This window comes from Ostrea edulis, chromosome 2 (assembly GCF_947568905.1).
Source record: "Ostrea edulis chromosome 2, xbOstEdul1.1, whole genome shotgun sequence".
Classification (NCBI taxonomy): domain Eukaryota; kingdom Metazoa; phylum Mollusca; class Bivalvia; order Ostreida; family Ostreidae; genus Ostrea; species Ostrea edulis.
This window is the reverse complement of record NC_079165.1, coordinates 102,211,579-102,232,718: the sequence shown is the minus strand read 5'-3', so window position 1 is coordinate 102,232,718 and position 21,140 is coordinate 102,211,579. Positions and strand designations below refer to the sequence as shown.

The 21,140-nt window shown below is 35.1% G+C and overlaps 2 protein-coding genes across 2 annotated transcripts; one reads left to right on the top strand and one right to left on the bottom strand.

The window, feature by feature from the left end:
- Positions 1–7,609: 7,609 nt before the first annotated feature.
- On the bottom strand, positions 7,610–11,023 carry LOC125681939 (uncharacterized). Its single transcript, XM_048922222.2, has 4 exons — positions 10,860–11,023; positions 10,165–10,356; positions 9,516–9,605; positions 7,610–9,397 (listed from the first exon to the last, which is right to left on the bottom strand). Exons 2-4 carry the CDS (start codon positions 10,316–10,318, stop codon positions 8,769–8,771), a joined length of 873 nt encoding a protein of 290 aa, XP_048778179.2. The 5' UTR covers positions 10,319–10,356; positions 10,860–11,023; the 3' UTR covers positions 7,610–8,768.
- Positions 11,024–16,369: 5,346 nt separating this feature from the next.
- On the top strand, positions 16,370–21,005 carry LOC125680173 (uncharacterized). The gene is made up of 4 exons (XM_048919614.2): positions 16,370–17,425; positions 17,555–17,748; positions 17,877–19,587; positions 19,699–21,005. The coding sequence occupies exons 1-4, from the start codon at positions 16,370–16,372 to the stop codon at positions 20,887–20,889; spliced, it is 4,152 nt and encodes a 1,383-aa protein (XP_048775571.2). The 3' UTR covers positions 20,890–21,005.
- Positions 21,006–21,140: the final 135 nt, after the last annotated feature.

Sequence of the window (21,140 nt, the reverse complement as noted above, 5' to 3'; positions counted from 1 at the left end):
GGAGAAAATCAAAAAAGAAAATTTACCTAATGTTATATTTAATAAGATTGTGGAGAGCTAATTTAATTTATGAAATAATAGTATAAAACAATTTTGAAATGAATTTATCACCATGTCATGTTAATGAAGAGAGAAAGTGGGTGCAAAAGATATATTTTCTTGAAGAATCTGAGCGCGAAAGGAACGTAAAAATTAATTATAAAGCGCCCCCTACTTTCTGCTGATAGTATACTTGTATACAAGACAGGAAAATGCGTCACCGCAATGTTGAAATATTTAGGTTAACAAATATATATAGTCACGTATTGCATTCATGACAAAAAGTTACATTTTAGAGGTACTAGTACTTTTGCCATTTGTTTATTGTTTACTGGTATTGCGCTCCACTAATTCAAAACACGTAAAGTATTTGTTTCTCTTTAAGGTGTCCAAATACAGAAAAGTGGAGTTATTCACATTTTTAGACGTAAAAATAGAAATAATTGCTACTTCGCCAAACGCTTAGAATTTGGAAGTGAGAATCGCGGGTATTAAGGTCCCGTGTCGCGGCAGGCGTTGGAACGTTAATGGAACATCGCTACGGCCCTGAGAACCATGCATAGGTCTAATTGTCATGCTTCACCTATATCTGCATGGTGTCCTCTCAATGTGAGTGAAAAATTCTTGAAGAAACGTAAAACAAAGAAACAAAAACATTTCAGGTGAATAATATATTGGCAAATCGGTTGTAAATAAATATATATACATTGTATTGATTCCTCATTTCAAAATTTAAAAAAATTAAAATTAACAGAAACCGTGAATAAAGTCAAATATCTACACTTTTCTGAAAAATAAAATTCTTTGGTTAACATATAACACTAATCACTATCTTTGAATCCATTTCATCATGAATATCCACATCGGTTAAAGCGTTGACTTCAAGTCTTATGGAAATATTGCGGGTTCGGTTCTTCATTGGACCGAACGTGAGAATAAACATGGATTCGTGGGGAAAAGGTATCATAGATATACGTTTTAGCAACAACAAAAAGTTGTACAAACTATTTCATATAGTATTCCTTGTCTTTGATTGAATTTAAATTTTCAAGACAATATGTTTGAATAACCGATTGTGTTACTTTTGTAGAAATGGAATGACATCAATGCGATTGGGAGTTATCACGTGATGTGATTGCATCATCACACACGGTGCCTGTTACACCTCACTCTTAACGACTCGCTATTCTTAAATGTTAAAATACCCGACATCCACTTCAATTTCATCCATATGTCTTTTAATTAGTTAATTAAACCAAACAAAAGTCACAACAAATATATTGCACGATGGCGTGTTGCAATACAAAAATCGATTTTGATTCAAAATTGACTTTAAAAAACTGTCCATGGTTAGATCGTATATATTCGTTATCTTCTTTATATTAGTTTCTACAATTCATTTGATTCTATGGTTAATGCGTCATTACAATGATGGCCACATGAACAAAGTCAAACTTAGCGACTATACTGTATGATTATGCTGTATACTTACTCTATGAAAAAAATGTCTTCGTCTTTTAAACGTTGCCGTTTTAATGGTCTCCAAAGTTTCTTTGCTTCCTCGCGTGCTGCAATCTTCTCTCTGATCCGCAGACATTTTGTCTCTTAATTGTTGATTCTCGTTTCTGATAGCCCATATCGAATCCGCTGTATCGCACCTACCAAAGAGCAAAGCATTGACTTCAGCATCCTTAAACAACTTTCAAAAAATCTTAGATGGTCTATTGCCCTTACGTAAATCTATCAGGATTTACCTATCTTCAAACTTATCGTCGTCCTTCACAACATGCAACATGCTTTATAGACGTCTCCAGCTACTAGCTGTATAGCTACCGATACAACAGCTTCCGTTTTTATTAAGCATCCGGTACCCGCTAGGCTCTCATCACAGATGATTGAACAAAGAGTATAAATGTTGCAGTTTTATGACTGCAGTGTTCCGTAACTGTGTTTTAATTGGCCTGCAAATGACATTCAGCACGAAATACTGAATCCTGAAGATGAAAGTGTTTTCTCATAAGCGTCAACAGCGTCATTATGTCATCATCCCATATGATTGCCAATACCGCTGTCCATGTTTAGTCCCCGAGCAGACTTTTTATTATTATCATTATCAACAATTCAACCTGGCGGAAGTCCGTAACAACTGAATTTCTGAGAGAAAAATGGCAAAACTATATATAAACAATGTCTCCTATTTTTCGTGAAAATCAAGAATTGATATCATATAATAAAAAACTGTTCAAGATCCATTAAAATACGCTACGGGTGCCTTTTCTTCATTTTCAATAGATACAGTTTTATCGACATAACTTCAATGCGTCAAATAGATCTGCATAGACGAAAGTGGACAATACCTCTTCGAACACACATTGGACAAGTGACGTATATCTTGATTAGCATTCAACTACATTGCACGTGGCATGGTTTGGAATTCTTATCAAAGTCATTAGCAGAATCCCTCTGGGCACTACTGAAATTATGTGATTGTTATCGTGACATAAAAACTATATTATCTATTAATTTTTTTGTCAAAATGAAGGACATTTCAAAATATTTGCCGATCGAGTTCTCGTAACATGCAGCTAGCTTGTTCTCGAACCGTACACGCCGAAAACACGAGCACAAACGTGTTCGCGGGTTTATTCATCGTCGCAAGTCATTGTCTACATGGTAGGGTAGGTACTACCATACTCAGTAACCGTGGCTAGCGACGATGGAGATTATTATGAATTTCTTTTTAGCAAGATGCATTTGTGAAACACTGCTATGGCCAAAAGTCAAGGTCATAAGGTCAAAAATGTTGCTACCTAAGAAAATTCTTTTCAAACAGAAATCATATATGAGATATGAAAGTCCTATTACTAACCATTCAAAAGTTGTTTGGCTAAGATTACAGTTTTTCAAAAGGTCAAACCCCACGATAAAGGTCACCAGATCAAAAATTTTGGTCTTAAGAAAAAGATCTTATCAAAAGGAATACACATGCAAAATACGAAAGTCCTATCGCCATACATTCAAAAGGTATGGCCAAGGGCAAATAGACAGACAAAGCAAAAACTATACGCCTCCGAATCTCTGACTACAAGTGCATAAAATAATACACGTGCTTCATACAATTACACGTATATGCAATGCAAATCTTAAAAATCATAATAATAGAGAGATACGTACATTATATAGAACATGTAAAAATAAATATGAAAAAGGCTCAGACTCTTGTCACCATCTTATTCTCGTCTCAAACTTCCTTACAAGAGAGTGTATCCTCAAATCTTAAACAGGTTCATATATTGTGCTGTTGTCATTTGGGAACACAGGTGAACATGAACTCGTGTTGAGAGAGAATGTTACGCTTACGGAATGCGCTTGAAACCCAAATTATCACCTATATTTCAAATGCTTGCGATTCCGACAAGACGAACGCTAACGGGACTTCATCCTAGAACACGTATTTGTTGATGCCGAAAAGACTGCATAAGGACATGTTCAAGTCTCGAAGATTCACGCCGTTTCAGATACATGTATGTTTGACATATTCAATTTGATGTGATATTCAAGATTCAATTTTAAAAATACAAGAGGGCATGAACTGCGACGCCTCACGGTAGCGCGTCAGGAAAGGTATGTTGGTGTGAAGCATTGCAGTTTATACCCTCATGAAAGTCGAAGATCAATCTCACAACTCCTACAAGCAATACAAAATAGATATTTGGGCAAACACGGACCTCTGGACACACCAGAGGTGTGAAATTCATTTCTTATATTTACATTTTACTTTAATTTCTGTCGGAATTCCCGTCGTTTAAAATAGATGTACATGTACTATATTTATCGAGATTCATATGCACATTGTTTACAACTGCAACGTATTCATGAGGAAATGGCTATCATTTATGTAGTTACCAATGCAGCATTAGTGAATTATTTTTTCTTCTTCTTTATGTTTTTTGTTGCTGTCCTATATGTTTGAAAATATATACATAAACACGGCCAAGTGAAAGCGAGAAATACGTTGTTCCATGTTCTCGGAACAAGAACAAAATTTGTGTTTCCCAAACGACGAGAATGAAGTCCAAGAATATGTTTCTGGAACAAACATCCCGCACCACATGTTCAGCAGGAAAAAGAACAGATTTATTAAAAGGATTTGTGTTCTTTAGAAATAAAATAATTTCGTCATAGAAACAGTTATTTTCTGTTTATCACCATGACGTGTATATAAACAGATAGTTTCTGTTTATCACCATGACGCAACTGAAAATGAATTAACATAACACGGATATGCTTAACACCAATATGACTAACATGACCTTGATGTTCTGGTTAACACAAAGGTCACACATCATGGTATGAAATGAAAGATCTTGCCATAAGAAATCTATATACAAATCAAGAAAGCTTTATCTTAAATAGTTCATGAGATATTGATTAGGTCAGTTTCTTAAAAAGCATGTCAAGATCAGAAGATCGAACACGATTGTATCAAAGGGTTTTGTCACACAGAATCTATATACAAAATATGAAAGCCCTACCTTGAATAGCTTCGAAGATATTTAACAGGTTACAGTTTCTTAAAAGTAGGTCAAACATTATTACGCGCGGTACTTATTTGCGCTATGTCTGCGGTCACATAGAATTAAAATTTCATGCAAGCTATTTTCATGTCAACCATATGTAAATCAGGGGAATTTCGTACCTGCAGACAAAACCAAAAATGATAATCCGCGAAATTATGACTTCGTGAAATTAATTACGTCTACAGTAGTTCTCAAAATACGCTACAAAAACGGTTAGTGATAAACAAAATAAAAGCTACAATAGACACATAATCTTATGTATCACATAAAAGAGTTAAACAAGTGTGAAACCTTCGTCACTATGTTTTGTTTTATAGATAGGAGTTATCAAACATGTTTGTAAGTGGACCGAAGGACATAAAGGTTCGGCAACTTCATTCCGAACGTTCAAACGATGTTTATGAATGGTAAAACTTTCCAAACGTGGAATAAAAATCCATTGAATGACGAAAAGCAATATCTTTCTCTGTTGAGTGTATACATGTCCGTGCGCACATTTTCCCCATCTTCAATAGCCAAAGGTCCCAAACCGATCATTTCCATCTTCATCCTTTGCAGATTTAGTCAGTAATTACCGCACAGTGCTCAATTGAATTTTGCTCCTTTGCATATCGTAATCTTTGCATATCGTAATTACATATATGTAACCAATGAAAATATACATACAAATATACTAGTAACAGTTTGGAGTTTACACACAAATATACGAAATTGTGGTTAGTCGTGATGCGAGAAACTTGAAAGCTCGGAAAAGACAAATTTGCGCCTACATTGCAATCGCTCTTACATGTGGTCGTACGCATTGTTAGACGCATTCACTTTATCGAGGTCACGAAATTCTGCTAAGGATGAAGACAAGATTGATTGATTGCATCTTGCTTAACGTCTATCTCGAGAATTTTTCATTCATATGGAGACGTCACCAAGACCGGTGAAGGGCTTCAAATTTAGACCTATATGTTCGGCGCTTACGGCCATTGAACAGTGAGGGTTCTTTAGCGTGCCACACCTACTGTGACACGGGTCATCCATTTTTAAGGTCATCACCGAGGACCCGTGACATTCACACCTGATGCCGAACGTGTGGCGATGGAACTGTTACTACCTGTTTTAATGACTTAGGTATATCGCGGCCGGGATTCGAACGCGGGGCGAACGCTCTAACCTCTCGGCCACCGCGGCGGTGATGAAGACAAGAGTAGCTGAGCGAGTCCTTGGCAAGGGAAGATGAGATAGACTCGATTTTCAATGGTGTTGCCCTCCTCGTCTCATACTTACATCTACATATACTTTTATATCATTTATCTGTATCCCAGGAAAATATATATTTCAGAAAAAAATATATTCAAAGAAGCAATGAATTGTGTAACTTTTCATGCCTTCATAGATTAGAAACGGAACTTTAAACGACCAAGGATCGCAATAGACATCTTGAACTACTAGTATATCTAGTCTCGCGGAGTCTGGAAAAGAGTGGCTGTTACAGACTCCAAATTACAAATCCAACCGTTCATCAAAATACGGCAGAAATATTGCTGAAGCGGTGTCAAACTCCAATCACTGCATAAATTAAACAATTCGCTTACCTGACATTTTTAGATGGCAGAGTTTCACGCGGAAGTGATGACTCCGTCCGACAGCGAGGTCCCTGGTTCCTAAAGCTGTCGATTACACATAGTTGGAGAGTAAAATCCTTGGACCCCTTCGTCTGTAGTTGGGACAGACGGCGATCTACAGATCTGATGGTGTCCATTATTGCTACCAGATGGCATTCCCAATACATAAACTTGGCGCATTGAGAAAGCCGAATAGCATCGCCAAAAGTAGGTATGTTTTAATTTTCGTGTGCATTATCATTGTTTAAATCTGGGTTGAGTTATTTGTTTGTCAATTGTTTTAAATAAAATGTCTTTTTAAACAGGTAACGTAGCACGCCATCAGTTCATTATTTCAGGTGAACCATTCTGTCATCCATTAAGTGATCGGAACTGAAGTTGGGGCGTGGTGATACTTATTTAACGCATTGGTACGATTGCCGATAAACTGATGAATTGAACGCGATGATCCGGGGATAAAAAATTAGTGACTTTTGTTCTATTGCTAAATAAGGTAAATAAACACTATATTGATCAAAGCAATTACTGTACAGATTACCTTTCAAGATTTTAGTACTAAATAGCAAACCATGGAAGAAGTTGGTTCGCAAAAGAACAAAACCAGTTACCGGTCTGCCATCATTGAGATATCATCATCTTTATTAGCAGGACGGATTGGATTTTTGATTTCGACGTATTTTAGTGTGTGTGTGTGTGTGTGTGTGTGTGTGTGTGTGTGTGTGTGTGTGTGTGTGTGTGCAAAAAGATGAGAAATAAGAATAAAACTTGCATATTCTCTTAACATGATACCCTCAGTTGTATGAAGGTTAGTAAACTTTAACCCACGGCTAACATGCCACTAACTGTTACATTTAAATAGTGTTAACTAGACATTAACTGTCAGGTATAGTTAATGCTGGGCACTCAAGAAAAGGAACTTTACGTCAAGAAAAATTGTTGAATATCTTAACGATTCCCAATAAACTGCACACCTAAAATACATAAAAATATTTTTAGAGCAGTTTGATTGATCTGATCCCGATTCACGTTTTTATACAAAGTGTTTGGTTTTTAAATTCCTAGTGGACAGTAGGTACACATACATCCCTAATGATGACGTAGAATCTAATTTTAGCTTGATAGAGTGGGTTAGAATCCTAATAGAGACTTTTAAATTTATCTTTTACTTTGCAAAATCTAACATTTTGAATATCTTTTTTCTGTAGAAAACCAGCACGGGTACCCTATTTTTAATCTACTTGTGCAGCCTCATTATTTGTAACACACGAGTTTATAGCTAAATATAAAAAAGTACATCGGAGTCTCGGGTTTAAAAGCAACATTTTCACAACTTTATCTTTCAAATCGTTGTAAACAGACAAAGTTCAAATATAATTAATGTATACAAAATTTTATTTCTTCATAAATCAACATCTGAACATATAACAATATATACATTATAAACCACAACCTGCATGTCCGCATACAAAGAAAGACAACTCGTTACTTCCCGTCACACCAATTTCTTTGATATGTGGTATTGATATGTATCACAACTGTTTATATGTACAACGTAACTGGAATGTACTGATTGATATATCATTGTATATTTATGTGTGTCCTAGGATAACATATATTCTCCGAGTTCTCAAGAGTCCATATAACAACAGGCTCAAGGATCATAACACTCACCTAATTCCTTTAACACTCGCCTGACTTCTTTAAGGAGGTATGCTACACCAGAGAAATTTGATGTAGATGAAAAGTGGAGGATATGTACAACAATATTTTGAAATTGAAAATTTTCCAATCTACTTTATTTTGTAAAAAAAAATACAGTTTTAGTAGAAGATAATCTGAAAAAAATTTAAAACCCCTGCTTGACTCGAACCTGCGACCTACAGTTCAGCAGGCGGTATTCTAACCTACTGAGCTACTCAGCAACGTATTTAAATGGAAAAGGAAAAGTCAAATATTGCTCATATCGATTTTTTCATCCATGTTTTTAAAGGAAGTCAGCCATTATGACGATGTAGAGTACTACCTTAACACACGCCTGATTCCTTTAACTATTTTGACTTCAGGACATTTATACACTACACATTGCATAAATTGAGTAAAATGTGGTCACATTCTTATCAAAGAAAGAAGTATGCTATATATACTTTTATAAGCTTGAAGTGATATGTGCTTGAATAATATTTTAGTAAAATATATTTATAGTAATTATGGAATGTCTGAAATACATTAAAATATTAATACAAATATAAGTTAAATGGAATGTTCCAGTGGAGCCAACATTATTTTTAAAGAGCATTGTTTCAAAAATAGGCTTTAAACAGTTATGTAATAATCTGGTTATAAAATTCTATCAATATGTGCTTCAATGATGTTTCAGTAAAATATATTTATAGTAATTATGGAATGCCAGAAATACATTCAAATGTGAATACAAGCATAAGTTAAATGAAATGCTCAAATGGACCAAATCTTCCATATTTTTAAAACAATATTGTTTCAAAAACAGGCTTCAAACAGCTATATAATAACCTGGTTATAAAATTCTACCAATAAGTGTAAACAGAGAAATAAAGACAATGCACATGATAATCTCCTCTCTGTTAAACAACTCTTTGATTGCTAGGTCTTTGTTTTTTGCTGACTTCAGGAGCTGCCATATTGGAATGATCACATGAAGTGAATCTGGAATCATCAGCCCAATGTCGCGAGCATTCTGGAAGTTGGTTCCCTTCCCCCGTATAACATGACTAACAAACTGATCTAAACCACTCACAAAGATATGCATTAAATTGATGCTTACTATGGCAAACACTTTCCACGACACAACATCATTCCTCCTATCACAGAGGTTCAACACAATGCAGGTGGCAATGACTTCTGTGATGGTAAACATGAAATGATGTTTGAAGTAGTTGTAGAAGTCCTCGTTATAATAGTTAAAATAGGACCACCAAGAGTAGTAATGTGGATACAGGTTAATCAGGTACAGGTAAAACATGCTGGCTCTTAATCGTTTGCGCCGCATCAGGGGCACCAGGTATTTAACACTCTCATAGGCCAACAAAATAAACACCACTGTAAATATCCAAATACGGGAGGTCTGCCAGGTGGCGTTAAAGTACACATGTTTATAGGGAGTGGATCCAGGATTTTCATATGCACCTAATCAGAATGAGTGAGAAATGAAATTCAAAATTATCCATTGTCTGTGTTTTTCTAATGCTTTATTTTTCATCAGATGGAATTATCATTCATTGAAAGTAATAGTTTTAATACATACCCCGAAAGATGGTATCAAAGCATGTATTTGTGCAGGTCCTTTTATCAATATACCCTTTCTGTGGAACCCAAATCTTAGCATAAAAAACACCTACAAATAAACATGATTTTATACTTTCTGTACGGAATAAATGTCCTGTATAAAGTTCTGAAAATGTTTTGTTTACAATGCTGATTGATGTCATAAATAAACTTGCATCTTTCCTAAAATCCTTGCATGTGAAAATAATTACCAGTAAATACAATCAGTAAATCATAAAGACCAGTTTACATGAAACAATGGGAAATATAATGTTATTATAATAACAAGTAATAAAACAGTTTTAAAAACATCTTTACGGGGAACTGACTTTTTTTCTGTGGTTTAATCAAAGTAGGTTCTTTATGTAAATTGTCTACACATGTACTTCATGAAATACCCACATATACACTGTTGAAAATGCAGAATGCAATCCAAGCAAATATACAGGGTTAACAAGCAATAGTTGTCACAAAATTGAAACTGAATCAGTCCAACCTTGTTCTACTGATTATTTAACAATATAAATATAAAATAAATGACTTATCCTATACTCTGTATTACATAAAATAGATACTTTCATCATTAAACGAATTTAGTTTCAATTCCATTAGGTACTTCTTATTTTTACCTATGTGCAGAATGGGCAAGATGGATATGAGAAGAGCTGCAATGATGAAAGAGATGATTTTTTGCTTGTAGTTGGTAACAGAAGGGGCACTGCTATTGTGGAGGGCAGTGAGGCGTGTCTCCAGAAATGCCTGAACAAAGTTGTCCTTCACCATGCTTCAGACTAACTAAGCTAAGCTCTAATCAGAAAGACCTAAAACAAAACAAAGTTTCTGGTTTTAAATGGTGCATGCATATTAAAATAATTGTGATATATATAATTATGCATTTACATGTATACCTACTTCATTTAATTTTGAAAATCCTGTTAAAATATTGCTAAAATTCTATTTTTTGTCTACAGAATTATTTTGAAATTTTACAGTTTGATGTCTCCAAACTAGTCAAAGAAATAAAGCACAGACATCTGAAAAAATGCATACGTAAGGATGCATGAAATTAGCGACGCGACTACACATGTACCATCGTCGGAAACCCACAGTCTGTCTCGCGTCCTCAAGCGGTAGCATGACGGACGCGAGACAGACCGTGGGTTTCCGACGATGCACCTGGTATAACACCTGTATAAAGGTAGCAGATGCATTAAGTCACTCCGCTTGCTCTATGACCTAACCAGCTGCTTAAATTGAGGTTTGGGTCAAACTCGATTAATCTGTTGAGTGTCAAACTACTGAGTATTCTGAATGATTGACTTACCTATCTATACATAATATACAGCACGCAGCACTTCCTAAAAAAAACTTTTACAAGGTGCAAACAAGGTGCTCGTGATTGAAAATGAGCTTTTTTGACCTCGGTGGATTTCTCATTATTTCAAACACTCAAGAGATGGTGTATAAAAATTGAACCATTGCACCAGGATTCCGGAATATTAGTTTTATCTACCAACTTCAATCATTGACATACATATGAGCAGATATCCGTAATTTACAAATAGATCTTCTAATATAATTTTTTTTTATTTTATTAAGCTAATTTTCAAAACCAATGTACTCCTTAATTAAGTTTAAAATAAGTGCAATTTTTCATCAATCAATTTGTTTCGATTATTGTACCAAGTTTCAGAGTATTTATCACAGAGTAGTTTCTTTACAATTTTAAAAAAAATTTATACTGACTATAAACTCTGAATGGATATCCAATTTTAACATATTCTAAAACTTTTTCTACTAGAGAGTACCATGACAGTTTGTTATTGAAATACAAAGATTTACCACACAGATAAACATCCTTAAAAGTTTAAATTCATTTAGGTCTTCAAGTCTGTGATTGATTTCAAAATATCATAATGTAGAGGGAATTTCCTTAATTCTGACAGTACATCAAAATTTGTATTTTTCTTATGCAGACTAAGAATACATTTAAAATATGTTTGATGAAGCTTCTCACCATGAAGTGATTTAAAAAGTTTGTCTGGATCAAATGGTGATGATTACTAGTATTCCAAGAACCTTAATTATGTATCCACCCCATATTTCAGAATTATATCATAAGATTGGCTTCATTGTGTGGTAAAAGAGATCAATATACTTGCTATAATTTCTGGTGCTAACATAAATTTTTTTTTCAATTTATAAAATCCCTTCAGGGCGGTTTTATATAGTTCAGATTTAACAGTACTAAAACTGCCAGATGCAGGGGAAAAAGGGGTACAAAAGTATGTATTTAGAATAAGGTGCACATTGTTATGAAATTTAAATTTACACTGTATTATTCTCCCAGCCTTATATTTATGGTATCTTGTGTTTTCATGTTTTATATGTACAATGAGGATAGGTACAGCTTTTAATGTTTTGTTTATTTTCTATGTATTATGTGTATAACATTCCCTTGTAAGGTATATATGCATTGTAAAGCACCTTTGAGCGTACATAGTGTATGAAAAGGGTGCTATATAAATATGGCATTATTTATTATTTATTAAAGACAATAACTTTTGTTTTCTTAACATTAACTTTCAAACACCAATCATAATTACAGTATGTTTTCAAAATAGTATGCGAGAGTCGGATATGAACGTTTTGTATTGTACGATACTCTATAACATAACCCGTACTGTACGCACAGGTGGTAATTATTTCTATCTTTAGCAGTATTCAGTTGAACTCTACGTTCATAATACTGCGGACCAATGGATTTTACTGAATACTAATTAATTATGCATATCTTACTAACCCGTGCACTATATAACGTACGTTAGAAACCCCGCCAAAATCCCCACTTTAAGCTTTATACCTTTACGGTTATGTTGGACAGTCATCTGTCGCTGATATCGATTCACCCGGTGTAACGATATATTTTTTTCACTTATATGATGCCTGGTAAGATTTACATTTATCTTGTAAATTCATGTAAATTATTTGTCAGAGAACAACGCAAAGGTGTTGCGAAAACAAAACGGTGACCCTACGACATACCCATGAACAACATTATATTAGACGAGATGGTATTTTTTTTAAAAAAAATCTCTTTTTCGGTAATATATACATTTATTATATAGCTAATAAATAGTCAACTATAAAATCTGCGTAAAATCTAGAGAATGTTAGCGTTCAATATCCTGAGAATTTATTGAACGTTAACTTTGCATTGCGTAAATTGTATGCGCCCGAAACATTCCGAGTATAAGCGTTCAATATTGACGTTACCGTCACGACGTAAACAAGCCAAAATGGCAGACGACGGTCCTCCGAATCTGACAGAGCTGGTATTTGATATTTACTTAAGCAAAATGTTTTACTGTACTTAAATTATGATGTCCCCATTCACAAAATCAGTTTGCCTCATGCATTAATGACGGGTTAAATATTGAACAGTTAAGAAATGCATGTTAATATTGCACACTGCCAATATTGAAATCTCGTCTATTTTGAGTGAAAACGGATATAATTTAACGACTAAATACTTTAGCTATATAATAAAAGGGTTATTGAACTTATATTGGTGAATATCGGCACTCGTTGGCTGTCAAAATGCACTCGCAAGCTCGTGCATTTTCACAGCCAACTCGTGCCAATATTCACCAATATAAGTTCAATAACCCTATAGTATATATATATATATATATATATATATATATATATATATATATATAAAGGCCACCTTTGATTTTTCATTGATCTCAACCCTACCCAATCACTGAACTTAAATGACATTGCCATTTATACTGAGTTTTAAAATTGTTATATGGCATTCAGACATCGGCCTAAATCCAATATTTTCACAAAAATACATCTTTAAACTTTTATTTCTAATATACCGCGGGCCTAGTCCCCGTGTATTGGAAGCGTAACATACCTGTACAATGTAGAGAGACTAGCATCCAAATCTGTGACGTCATTTAGTTCCCAGTTGGTTGTTTTTGGTTTGGTTTTTTTTTTTTCTTTTTTTATATATTCTGAAAATATTTTACAAAACCTGACCAATGCGAAAGTCGTTTTAAATCCTCGTTTTCAAGACATTTATAAAGGTGAAAAGTCAGATTTTGTGAGATTTAGTCAAAGATGAACTGTTTTATGAGAGTATCAAAAAACAATACATATTGATTGGATTTAAATGTGTTTACCATTACAATTTTTACTCTTTATTTTTTTAAATTGATAAAACTTTAAAAACTAAAATATAATTGTCCTATTTGGAAGTCAGGAAATGAAGACATTTCATATTTGGTTGTTCGTGACGTTGGTCATTTTTAGTGCTTTTCAGGTCCTTCTAAATTTGACTTCGTTTTTACTATTAGATCCGACAATTTAGATTTCGAGTGTTGTTGGATTTTAAAATAGTGCTTTATATATATATATATATATATATATATATATATATATATATATATATATGTATATATATATATATATATACATACAGTCTCTTTCATTGATGGGAAATTAAAAAAAAAACAACAACACTTTTTTGAAATATTTGGATCGTGTTTAGTTTAAACATGACTAAAGAAGATCGGTAATATGTTCGAAATATTTCAAAAAATATTTAGAGTATATAAATAATTAATATATATATAATGAGTACTTTTCGCAATGAAAGTGCTAAGCTTTACTAAACGTCTTCGTGTATCTTTTTACCAATATATATATATATATATATATATATATATATATATATATATATATATATATATATATATATATATATATATATATTAAAAAATATATGAAAAGAAAACACAGAAATCCTCCGTAAAGCTTTAGCGCTAAAGCTTTACGGAGGATTTCTGTGTTTTCTTTTCATATTTTTTTAATATTAGTATCCGATTACTGAGACTCTATTTCAAGTTTGGATATATATATATATATATATATATATATATATATATATATATATATATACATGTATATATATATGTCACTGTAAACATTTCCCATATTTTGTTGGCGACCTTTTGCAAAATTCATTCAAAATACGAAACAATGGACCCATGCTTTCCCAGTGCTATTTGAATATTTTGTACCCCCTGAAGTCTCTATCTCTATTTGCGATACCTTAAAACTAACCGAGTTAAGATGGAAGTGTCAGATATGCGTCATAGATAATAAGATTTAAAAGATCTTTAAAGTCTTAACAATATACATACATGTATTTCGGAATATTTAAAATATACATTTTGCTATATGAGCTCCAAAAACCTAAAGTTTAGTACTTCCATTGACATACTTAACGGACAACTTACATTTCTAAAAACTACTGGACCAATGTTCATTATCACACGTTTAAAAATGTATTCATATTGTTTAAGTGGGGGTTAATTAAGAATTCATGGTTTGCTACATCAAAAGCACACAATTCTAACATCATTTGATAATCTTTCCAGTCCAGCGACGGCTCAAATGATTAAAGTCCAATCAAATTCCTTGCCAACAAACATTGAAGACCCCTATTATATCTATCAATAAAGAAGCGTCATCCAACTAAACAATGCCCAATAATTGTGTCAGTGTCACACGTGTAATGGTTTAATTGTGAATCATTTAATATTTCATTATTATGAAATAAAGATGTAGAGAGAGGATGGGATCTAACGCTTCTAAACAAACAGTTCCGGGCCCTGCAGTCCAGATGAATGTAAGTATGATAGATATTTATGTCTTAGAAAACAAAATATAGATCTACATTTATATGATGCTTTAGGAATCATATTTATTGGTACCGACAATCCCCTGAAACCACGAAGTACGAAATGCTGATATAATGTTCGGTCATGATATATGTGCACATTAATCTCCCCTTGAATTGACCCTGTACCTTAATTATACTGTTTTCCTTGAATATAAAGAGAGAATCCTGACGGTGTTTAATTCATGGCTGTACCTTTTCTAAAAATGCACATCGAGTGATTCGAAAACGATAGCACTCAGAGAAAAATCCATCAAATAAATTATATATTTTCAGTATATATGTACATGTACATTTAAATAATGTGACTAGGTCATAAGTAAAACTATTTGTAGAACAGGGGAAGAAATATATTAAACTAAAATAAAGGTGGGAATTGTTTTTAATTGCATGGCCGCTGGACCCAAATCTAGGTCTGCAACACAAATTCTGTGCCTAAGCTTTATAAAATGAGACCATTAAAACGAAGCTACTCATATTGGCCTCAACAACACCCGCAAATGCGTGGGTTTCATTTAGCGTTAGGTTTTTTAATTACCAATGAAATAACAATTGTTTTGTTGTTTTTTTATATAAAAGTAAACAAACCCAGTGTACTGGGTCAGGGATAGTGATCTACAATCTGAATCATTCCCGAAGTTTTTCATCAAGGACAGATCTGGTGGTAAAGGACAGGAATCGGTGAAATGGGCACAGTGTAAATCGAATACATGTAATACTCTACACATTTAACACTTTTGATATACTGTGTCACGTGTCACACTCGAGAGTCGCGGGTCTTAAGGATGAGACATCAAAAACAAAGATCATGCAGGACCACAGGGAAAGCTATAGCCGTATGCTAATTTGTGTTATCCTGGATAAACAAGGTTATTATTATTAAATCATATGTACTGGCTGGCATGATAAAGAACACTGAAATGCTACATTTTGGGCGCCTTGGAGAGACCAATAAGCGACATTTCCATATGTAGGAAAGATTCTGGGGGGAATGTAAAACAAACCTAAAGTAATAAGAGTGATTTATTTATTACAATATCTACAAGTTTTGCAGTATTTTCTAATTATAATATACGATTATGATATATCTGCAGGTAAATGGTCTAGCCAGACCTGAACAAGAACCACCCAATGATACTAGTAACGAATATGATATTGACCCGGTGCAGCAAGAAGACTTTTTCCGAGCACTAACTAACACAGACTTCTGTAACGTTCCACCGCCAAACACGACATTTAAGGATGATGAAACGATTTCTGAAACAGACCAAACCGCAAATAAAGAAAACGGAATTCCCATTACCATAGTGGAAGAAGAAGCTCCTGAACCAGAAGAGATTCCACCAAACCTAGATGCGGAAGAAGAGGTGTTCACCGAACAAGAATACGACGAAGCAGTGGAGGAAGATAATGTGGAGGAGGAAAAATCTGATGATATGGAAGAGCAGAGCAAAGAAATCGAAAACACAAATGAAGAAAAGGAGGATATGATGGAAGAAACCAAAGAAGAAGAGGTAACAGACGAATTAACGGTAGAAAACCCAGAGGACATAAGCCCTGAGGATAATGCAGATGACCAAGAACCTCTGGTTGATGAGGCTCCAGATAAACTGGAAGAGGAGCAAATCGAGGAAGAGCCGCAGCCAGAAGAAAAATTGGTGGAAGAAGAACCAGTTCTAGTTGAACAACCTGTTGAGAAACGTAAACCCAGAAATGCCTTAGAAGCTGTGTTTGATTCACCAAGTGTTGATGAATCCATGCTGCCTGTCAGTAAACCCTCACAGGTTGAAACAGTGCCTTATGTAGAAGAGGATGACGAGGATGATGACAAGTTTGACATAACACTCTCTGAAGAGATGTCCGCTTACTTTGCCAAGTCCTACGATCCGATGATATTTGATTTCAGCCTAGCTTCTGCAAATCTAAAACCAATAAGAGAGTTTGTGACAAAATGGGGTTTTTATAAAGCAGTTCCTACTCCAGATGTTTTGCAAAGAGCCCAGAAAGCCGTCAGACATTTTAATGTAGCAGCACCGAGGACAGAACGTGGCTATCTTCTTCCATTCCCCGTGTTCTTGACGAAACCCCCCGATATGAAATCATTTCAAACCATTGAAAGCACATTGAAATTAAAAGTGAGTATTTTACATGTTCTTTAAAGCTATATTCAATGTTATGTATGAAAACGTGTACATCAGTGTGAATCAACATCTTATTTATTCGTTGGGTTAATTATATTCTCCCCTTATTCCTTGAATTAACAGGAGACAAAGAGTTTCGAAGCTTTTATCAAGCTGATAAAGGACATGACATCTGTGGTAGATGACGACGAGTTGAAAATACGAATAATTATGAAGTGGATGTCACAGCATTCTCACAAAATTCCACCACTGGGTAAAAGTGGGAAATCCGATTTTGCAGGATATGCTCAAGTTCACCTCTTCTACAAATTTTGCAAGTATGTAAAATAATTCATTGATCTATGGAAAGATCGATTATCACATCCTTCAGAATAATCACGTCCATTATTCATATTATTTCTCAATAATATTCTTGATAAATTGTGATTCTGCATCAATCTTTCAGAATGGTGGACATTGAATGTGCCGTCATTGAGGGCAGAAGAAAGCTCTATCACAGAGAACCCAGTACGAATCCAGGAAAGCGAGCAGTTAAGGCGGTCTGGTGCGCTGTTCTGGTAAAGGGTCATTGGCGCTTTGTAGATCCTAGTCTTCCGGGGTTAAAAGAATTGAAGAAAATGAATGACCAAAAAATGGAACCAGAATCGGAAAATGTTTGGTTCAAAACTATGAGGAGTAAGATTGGAGAATACTACAGCCTTCCTGATCCTACCCTCTTTGTCCACACACATTTACCAGACGTAGAATATTGGCAATTGTTGTGCAGGCCAGTAATGGAATCCGAGTGGTACAATATGGTCTGTGTGTCGCCAATGTTCTTCCATTGTGGTTTCGACCTTCAGTCTAAGGTGACATATAATGTGAAGTGCAACGGTTCACATTTGATTATGACATTCACGTATCCTGCGGATAAGATGTTCGTGTTCAATTCCTCAATTGTGCCAAATCCTCCCAAGAACCCTCCATACATATGTATAGAATCTGACTTTGATGGAAAATCCCTTTCAGTTGAGGTTTTCGTGCGACAAAAGGGAACATATTTTCTTCACATATACTTCAAAGACTTAGGCAGTGACTGTCCGGACTTCTTGTTCTTGTGTACCTACTGTCTCGAAGTTTCAAAACCAAACTTGGATGCATTTGATGCGTGTTTCGTGAATGCTCGTCAACACTGGGGACCCGCTGACGACACACTCGACGCTGGGCTTATTCCTGTCACACATGTCACCAGCGAAATTGATTGTTATAAGGATTTTCTGGACATTGTGTTCGATTTACAAAATGATATGAATTTCCATTGTTCTCTGATTGACAAAGATGGCCGTGATCTTTCTCGACATGTTGTTCACTGGATATACGGCAAAAAGTTGAACATCAAGATAACTTGCCCAGGTTTTCAAAAATGTACTTTAGAGATATGCATCAAAAACGAAACGGACGGTACAAAAAGAACAATATGTAATTACCGTATACAATTCAACAGCAGCTATAAGGAAATGAAGTCTGTAATGGGATTCCCACCAAGCATGACCAAACTTGGTGTTACAGATGCGGGTGAGTTATTGAAATTTGTACCACTTTTCCCAAACCCCTGCGCCATAACAATGTCAGAAGAAACTACTCTGGAATTTAGTGTAGAGCCTTCGGATACCATCATATTTCCATCACTGAAATATGTTGCTAATAAACTGTACAATACGGACTCCTATATGGCATGGTATCTTGAAGATGGAAAATTGACTGTATCCATCAACCCACTACTGGACGGATTGTACCTCTTAACAGTGCAAAGCAAATACAATATAAACATGGTAGAGAATACGATGCTTTACTTTGGACTCATCAAAGTGGATATTCCCTCCAGTCAGTGGTCTCCATACCCAGAGAGATCTGTGGATACCCAAAGACAAATCAAAATCGTGGAACCAAAGACACAATATCTCTGTGCAAAGCAAGAATACACTTTTTCATACGAAATCGAAGGTAATGCCCAAGATGTTGCTATTGTTACCAGTAATGGTTGGTCCCATCTCGAACATCAAACTCCTAACATATGGGAGGGAACCGCAATGACTGGACCGAAAGGGACAGACGTTACATTGAATGCGAGATTTGATGTTGGATCGCAAAAGTTCACAAAACTCTTGACATATAGGGTAAGTACATCTACTTTCTTTTATTGCAATTATTTCAGCTTACATTTTATAGAAAGAAGAAAAAGATTTCAATTTCTTAAACGAATGTGCTCAACTTTTATATTATTTCAGGCAATTGATCCTAATGGATACGAAGGCAGAAACAAACGTCAGGAGCAGATCAGGACAACTAAAATGCTAGCGTTTGCCCAAGACGACGAAAAAGCAAAACCTACAGAAAAATTATCTCAAATGGCAGAGAAACATAGAAAAGATGTCAAGTCCAAAGGCAAAAAGGGCAAATCTAGAAAAGAAAGTGATACTTCAAGAGAAAAGAAATTAAGTCAAACAGCAACTCAAAAAGAAGGAAGTGCTACTGTGGGGAAAGGTTCTAACACTCCTAGAGCTACGCTTACAAAAAGAGGATCAATGAATTCAATTACAGAGGAACCTACCGTGCGGGGAATAAATAGAAAACGAGGGTCTTTGCATAATAAAGAAGATTCTGGGACACCGCGAACAACAAGAGACACAAGAAGGGACGTTAAAAGGGAGCAACGATCATACGAAAAACCGTTAGATAGGCAAAGAAGAGGAAGCAATTCTGCAGATGATGTCCAAAAAGATACGCCGAGAAGAGGATCGAAATCAAACCTAAAAGATTTTGAGAAACAAGATGAAAAAGAAAAAGTGCGAAAGGGCTCGAATGGAAGTATGAAAGATAAATCTAGAAAATCTTCAATAGACCAACCAGAATCCCTCAAAAAAGATTCGATAACTACGGAGGTCAATAACAGCGATCAAAGACCAACAAGTGAGAAAAGTGTGCAAGGTCGTACAAGTTCGATGTCCAACGACAAGGAGTCGATCAAACAAAACGGGACGAATAGTAAAAATCCTGTTGAAGTCTTTGATGATATAGAGGAAAATGAAAAAGACTTACCTAACGATACGGGGGAGATAGCAAAGACACCTAGAAAATCTTCCACTCAAAACGACCCGAAAGGCCGACCTAGCTACGAAAAAATGACAAAAGCCTCCGGGGCAAAATCAGAAATACAACCCACAGATACCAGCGAGCCTGAGACCCTGAGTCCCGCAACAATCGCAAGGCTTAAAGCCAAGCGAAACAATCAAACCAACAGGAAGGGCGAGAAAATAGAAATACAACCCACAGACACCAGCGAGCCGGACACCCTGAGTCCCACAACAATTGTAACGCTTAAAGCCAAGCGAAACAATCAAACCAAAAGGAAGGGCGAGAAAATAGCCATCGCCAACCCCGCTGGAATGTTAACTTCTCCAAGAATCAGCGTTTCCTAAATATCCTTAAAATGTACAAACCCCATTATCGAAGACATCACTGTATAGCAAATAAAAACAAAACATTCCTGACATTAAAGTAATCGTGTTCTAATATTTGCTGCACCGAAGGTGTTGAACACAAATATTAGTTGTGAATATTTACTACCAACCGGTAAATTCGCAAATGTATTACAGTGTATTGAAAACTACAAGTGAGAACAAAGGTGATGTTTTATATCCGTTGAATATTTTAAAATTGTTAAAAATCA